This window comes from Oryzias melastigma, linkage group LG6 (genome assembly GCF_002922805.2).
Source record: "Oryzias melastigma strain HK-1 linkage group LG6, ASM292280v2, whole genome shotgun sequence".
Taxonomy (NCBI): domain Eukaryota; kingdom Metazoa; phylum Chordata; class Actinopteri; order Beloniformes; family Adrianichthyidae; genus Oryzias; species Oryzias melastigma.
The window spans coordinates 29,000,350-29,006,511 of NC_050517.1; the positions used below are offsets into that span (position 1 = coordinate 29,000,350).

Here is a 6,162-nt window from a genome sequence, read left to right on the forward strand (position 1 = left end):
CCAGAGATTGGACCGTAGCTCTGCAGAACAATGAATGAATAGTCCAATCTGACATGCCAATTGAGGAAAATACATTGGACCAGATGGCACACCTTTCTTAAGTCTGCCTCATTGTAAATGAGCTCCATCACCACCACGTCAAACTGGATGTGGTTGTTTTAGCAGAAGGGTACATAGTCATCGATTAGCGGTATGAGCACACAATGATACACGATTGTCTAGGTGTTGCTACCAACTTCTACAAATGTGCCTTGACAAAAGTCCAGCAGACCATTCCACAGGGAGGTTTTCAATCCAAAGAGTTCCATTTTGTTCATTGCTGGATGTTTGAGTTTAAATCTCGAAGCATTTGCACACAAGTCCTTTGAAACAAGGTGTGCAAGAATTGTGTGGATGGCAGACCGTTCGGTACGCAAACTGAAACAAGTAATCATTGTGACTGGATGGTTGATGTTTCCTCAATACTGTAATTACTTGTCTTTAAAACATTGCGAACAGCTTGGCTCATGGAGATGTTAAGATTTCAGAACATCTTTTTAGCATATTAAGACCTGACCCAGTATGCCATGAGATCCAACTCAGCCAGAGAGTTGAAGGGGAGGAAGAAAAAAAAAAATAAAAAAACTGCCCAAGCCACCCCTTGGGTTACACAGTCAAGAGAATTTAGCCACACATTTAAATTTCAGTTTTTTCTTTATTTCTGAAGACTACACAGCATGTGCCTTTTCAGTGGGCAACCAGCAAGACAGAGCCAAGGTTAGTAAACCCCAACAGCCACAAGACACAGACAAACAGGAGTGTACCTCACAGAGATCCTCAACGGCTTCCTTTCATTGAGCCTTTGCCCTGATGAGATGACTTGCTGGGGTATGGGAACACTGGTTCTTGAGGAACACGGGGTTCTGTTGGAGTGTAGCGGAACTGGCTGAACAGCAGCCGTTTCTGGTTGTAGCGAGAACGAGACTTGAAAGCGTACACTTGATCCTCGTCGCTCACTGGAGTGAACTCTGGCTCCTCATCGTCGTCAGATGAGCTCCAGCTCTCCTGTTCAACCTGGTACTGGCCACCTGGAGCTCCAGACTGAGCACCCTGGGAACCAGACTGTTGAGATCCAGAACCAGAGTAGCTGCTGTCACCACCGCTGTAGCTGCCTTGACCACTGGACTGTGCAGGTCTCTGGTAAGTTGGCTTGGCTGGCTGTTGCTCAGGATATGAACCAGTGTACCACATGGGAGGAGTAATGTCTGAAGAGCCTGTAGGAAAACAAGATCAGGTCAGCCTCAGCTCAGGAGAACCACCATGAACCAGAGCTGATGCAGTCACCTGCCGCAGTGTTGGTGCCAGCACTGTAGTATCCTTGAGGACTGCTGTAGCCACTGGACTGTGCAGAAGGTTTCTCATAAGATGGAGCTTGTCCAGGGTATTGGAACATTGGAGTATATCCTTTGAAGAGAGAAAGTCAAGAGTTAGCACCAGCTGGTGAAGTCACCTCCTGTTTTGTAATGGTGTCATACCTCCTTGTGGAAGACAGGAGATGCTTCCAATGAGCAGACAAGAAATCCACAGAAACCTGCAGACAGAGAAATTGAGTATTTAACCATCATGTCAATACATCACATTTTTACAGTAACACCATTTACATTTTTTTTAAATGTAAGATTAATTGTCATCATACTTCATCCTGCTGCAGTTGCCACTTAAGCAGAAACCAGAAGGTTCAGAAACCTGAGATACTCTCTTCAAACCTGCAGAAGCTGCTTTTATCTGATCCGTAGGGCTGATTGGTGACTGTGATCAACTGCTGATGCAGAACAGCTGAGACAGCAGTGAGTCTTACCAAGAAAATCCCTAGAAAGGTTTTCAAACTTGCCTTTATATTTGAAGATTTTATTTTTTTTTTAGATTGAGACACACGTTAGGTTTTACGCTGAGCACACAGAGGTGTGCTGTATCATTAAATCATTTTTGTATCTTATTCTTTTCTTAGGAGGCATTAAAAGTTTCCAGCTGCAGGAGTTTATTATTTTTAAGTGTCTCAGGTTAAGAACTTCAGTAGAGAATTCTGTTCTTGTTGAGTTTTCAGAAGGCAATGTTTGGCAAAATAAAACAACACAGTTGCCAGTGACAAAGTCACAGGACAAGTTAGAAAAAAATATCTGTGTATACCGATGTTTGTCAAAGAAATTATATATAAAAAAAAAAGCTTCTTTAGTTCTTTTAAGTTTAATTATTTTTCTGTAAAAATGTCTAAAATGTTTGCAAATGACAAACTTTCTTCTTTTGTTAATTCTTGGTCATCTTTTATTTATTTTTATATATATATATATATATATATATATATATATATATATATATATATATATATGTATAAAATACCTGTTAGATCTGTTGTGGTCATCAGGTCTTACAGAAGTTAAAAGAGGCTGATTTTATTCATATTTAAGTGAAAGATTCCAGCCATGGTATCCCACAGGGCTCGGTGTTTGGTCCACATCAGGAAGCGCTTACAAATAGATGGTAAATAAATGCTTCATCCAGTTTTCCAGACATACAAAAAGATTCAATAAGACTCAAGAGTCAAAAATTTATTTTTGTGTTTTACTTGCAAGCATGAAGCAAAAATACAATTATTACATTCAGTTTGCACACTGAAGATCTGCACATTTGGTTAATAATAACAACAACAACTGATAACTGTTCTATCAACTAGAAATCTAAAAGAAAAATATGATAATACAATAAAAGAAAACGTCAAGAACAGTCAGAATGTCTATGAACTATGATTTGGTATGATAATGAGATTTAAACTAACAAAGTTAAAATTCCACTCTAGACATATTTTTTCTATTGTAAGATCAGTGGTCTTTTCGTTAAGATTATGAAGGCATAATTTTGTCAATTGCCAGAGCAAAATACCTAAATGTGATCGTTTAAAGGAAATTTTGTTATTAAAAGAGCTGAACATCACAGCTTATTTGATTAAATTTTACCAAGACAAATTCTACTAGTTCCATTGGCAGATATTTTCACTTTTAACAAGGAGAACGCATAGAGTGTTCTACATTTTTAACCTTTTTTGATTTTCACTAGTGTACTCACCAATACTTGTCATATAAAAGAAATATGAGATTCATTTAATTAGACTCCGAGTGTTCTCTAGGATTTTAGACTTAAAATATTTCTTTTTTTTTTTTTTTTGGAAATATCTTCTCCTAGAATTTGGGTCTGCAAACTTCAAAAGTTAAAGAGCCATTCTGGAGGATTTCTTACTGACAACATCCCAGTAGGAGCCACAAAGTCTTATTTCACCCTTTAGAAAAAGAAGACACAGATTTGTATTTATGATATTGTTACTATTATGATAAATAAAAATACATTTGTTTTTACAAGCATAAATAAAAGAAACGTAACTTTTTCAAAATATGAATTAGTTTCTAATTCTTGTCATGTCTACATGACTTTCTTTCAAAATGAAAGACACCCTGTACCTCATAAAATCCTCTCAATGCAGGGAGTGTAGTAGTAGATAGTGAGATGTCAGTAGTGATGAAAAATAAACTCACAAACCACTGTTTGTAGTGCATCTTAATCAGAAATTCATACATCTAAACGAAAAATAAATAAACCAGAACAAATGAAGTTACCTTTATAATGTTTTTCATAATTATTATTCTTGATTTTTTTTTATTCAAAGTAAAAAGTGCACCTTAAACTCTGCATCTTGTCTTTGATTAATGCTCCTGTGCACAGTACCTGTCAAATAAAGAAGGAATGACCCATCAAAAACAATAAAATTAGCCTCAGTTCAAGAAACCTGTGGGAAACTGACCATTCTGTTGTCAACTGGCACCTAAATAACACATGAAAAAGAAGAAGAAGACTTTCTTTAATCAGCAGCAGCTGCTCTCATTCAACCATCAGCTCGGAGGCTTAGATAAATGCAGCTCCTCCAGGTTGGAGTCAGTGTCACAGAATTTCAGGCTTTGTCTTGTTAATTCAAATTAAGCAAATATTTTCAGCAGAATGTGGTGAGAATGTTATGATTTTATGGAAACTTCCATCCATTTGTTGTCTATTGCACATGTACAGATACCTTTCGAAATAAAAACTGAGGTGTTGTTTCTTAACTTTTGAATGTAATAGAAAATTTGACATTTGTGTCAGTTGACTTTTCTGTGTCTGCAGGTTTCTGTGGATTTCTTGTCTGCTCATTGGAAGTACCTCCTGTCTCCCTCAAGGAGGTATGACACCATTACAGAACAGGAGGTGACTTTACCAGCTGGTGCTAACTCTTGACTTTCTCTCTTCAAAGGATATACTCCAATGTTCCAATACCCTGGACAAGCTCCATCCTATGAGAAACCTTCTGCACAGTCCAGTGGCTACAGCAGTCCTCAAGGATACTACAGTGCTGGCACCAACACTGCTGGAGGTGACTGCATCTGCTCTGGTTCATGATGATTCTCCTCTGAGGTTGACCTAATGTTGTTCTCCTACAGGCTCTTCAGACATTACTCCTCCCATGTGGTACACTGCTTCATATCCTGAGCAACAGCCAGCCAAGCCAACTTACCAGAGACCTGCACAGTCCAGTGGTCAAGGCAGCTACAGCGGTGGTGACAGCAGCTACTCTGGTTCTGGATCTCAACAGTCTGGTTCCCAGGGCGCTCAGTCTGGAGCTCCAGGTGGCCAGTACCAGGTTGAGCAGGAGAGCTGGAGCTCATCCGACGACGAGGAGCCAGAGTTCACTCCAGTGAGCGACGAGGATCAAGTGTACGCTTTCAAGTCTCGCTCTCGCTACAACCAGAAACGGCTGCTGTTCAGCCAGTTCCGCTACACTCCAACAGAACCCCGTGTTCCTCAAGAACCAGTGTTCCCATACCCCAGCAAGTCATCTCATCAGGGCAAAGGTTCAGTCAAAGGAAGCCGTTGAGGATCTCTATGGTGAGATCCTATCTGCTCAACATTCTATGTTTCTAGTTGAAGTTACTGACTCCTTTATGTTTTTCCTACAGGTTTATTTTCTGGAAATGACTCGATGCTTCTAAAGAATTAAAAGTATTTTGGTTCTAAACTTTCTGCAATAGCCTTGTGTTAATTGGTGGTTTAGCAAAAGCTTGTCTAAAAAAAAGGGGGGGTTTGGTAAATCTTATGCTACAATGAACTGTGGGTTTTGTTTTGTTTTTAAAAAAAGGCAGAATAATGCAAACCTGGCTCAAGTTGCATTTCAGAATTTTCATATGTGGGAGTATGTCAAAGGTATGCTGAACTTGCAGCTTGAAAGATTTAGTTTTCATTTTGTGGGATTTATGGATTGAGTTTGTACATCCTTGTGTGGATCTAAAGGACCTTTAGTGGTTTACATCTTAAAGGATGCTTGTTGCCAGTTACTCAATTGTTCATGGGGTTCTTGAAATTTTTTGACACCGTAAAGTCTATTCAGTTTGCATTGCGCAGCAATTCTGTGCTTAAATACCAACAAGACCAAAAGATGGATGCCCACACCTGGGAACTGACATGGTCAAGGCGAGTTTGAAGTACCTGGGTGTTGACTTTAAAATTCACTGGTTCCATAATACTATGGGCCTGAAAAAGCAGACTTCATTTTATTGATGGCCTGAGGTTATCTTATTTCTAACTATAATTTTGACAAAATATATTTTTACTCCCACATCTGGGAAAACTTCAAGCACTTACTGAGGGAGGTTGGTGACATTGAGTCCAAGTGGACCATGTTCTCCTCCTCCATTGTCTCTGCTGCTTTCTGGAGCTGTGGTCGCAAGGTCAAGAGGAGCCAGTTAAGGTGGCTCAGATTTCTGATCTGGAGAGGTGTTCCAGGCATGTCCCACTGGGTGAAGGCCCCGGGGTAGACCCAGGACATGCTGGAGAGAGTACGTCTCTCAGCTGGCCTGGAAATGTCTTGGGGTCCCCCCAGAGGAGCTGGAGAGAGAAGTCTGGGCATCTTTGCTCAGACTGCTGCCCCCACAACTCAGTACCGGATGAACGGAAGAAGATGGATATTTATATGGAGAGTAAATTATTAAAAGTTATTGAAGGTTTAAGTTGATTTATTCTTAAATAATATTCCTGCCTTTTTGTTATTCATAATTATGTTAAGTTAGGGTTTCAAGGGTTGGCATTATGCTATGTTTTTGAACTATT

At 39.5% G+C, this 6,162-nt stretch overlaps 2 protein-coding genes across 2 annotated transcripts; one reads left to right on the forward strand and one right to left on the reverse strand.

The window, feature by feature from the left end:
* Positions 1-813: 813 nt before the first annotated feature.
* Positions 814-1,832, reverse strand: LOC112151902 (protein SSXT). Its single transcript, XM_024281031.2, has 4 exons — positions 1,676-1,832; positions 1,515-1,570; positions 1,324-1,443; positions 814-1,253 (listed from the first exon to the last, which is right to left on the reverse strand). The coding sequence occupies exons 1-4, from the start codon at positions 1,678-1,680 to the stop codon at positions 817-819; spliced, it is 618 nt and encodes a 205-aa protein (XP_024136799.1). The 5' UTR covers positions 1,681-1,832; the 3' UTR covers positions 814-816.
* A 2,084-nt stretch (positions 1,833-3,916) lies between these two features.
* On the forward strand, positions 3,917-5,064 carry LOC112151906 (protein SSXT). The gene is made up of 5 exons (XM_024281034.2): positions 3,917-4,028; positions 4,186-4,241; positions 4,313-4,432; positions 4,500-4,944; positions 5,016-5,064. The coding sequence occupies exons 1-4, from the start codon at positions 4,024-4,026 to the stop codon at positions 4,931-4,933; spliced, it is 615 nt and encodes a 204-aa protein (XP_024136802.1). The 5' UTR covers positions 3,917-4,023; the 3' UTR covers positions 4,934-4,944; positions 5,016-5,064.
* The last annotated feature ends 1,098 nt before the right edge of the window (positions 5,065-6,162 follow it).

What these genes read in the sequence shown, in the direction of transcription:
- LOC112151902 (XM_024281031.2), bottom strand. An exon ending in CTCCTGTCTTCCACAAGGAG is followed by an intron (nt 1,444 to 1,514) that starts GTATGACACCAT and finishes CTCTCTTCAAAG; the next exon opens with GATATACTCCAATGTTCCAA. An exon ending in TGGCACCAACACTGCGGCAG is followed by an intron (nt 1,254 to 1,323) that starts GTGACTGCATCA and finishes GTTTTCCTACAG; the next exon opens with GCTCTTCAGACATTACTCCT.
- LOC112151906 (XM_024281034.2), top strand. An exon ending in CTCCTGTCTCCCTCAAGGAG is followed by an intron (nt 4,242 to 4,312) that starts GTATGACACCAT and finishes CTCTCTTCAAAG; the next exon opens with GATATACTCCAATGTTCCAA. An exon ending in TGGCACCAACACTGCTGGAG is followed by an intron (nt 4,433 to 4,499) that starts GTGACTGCATCT and finishes GTTCTCCTACAG; the next exon opens with GCTCTTCAGACATTACTCCT.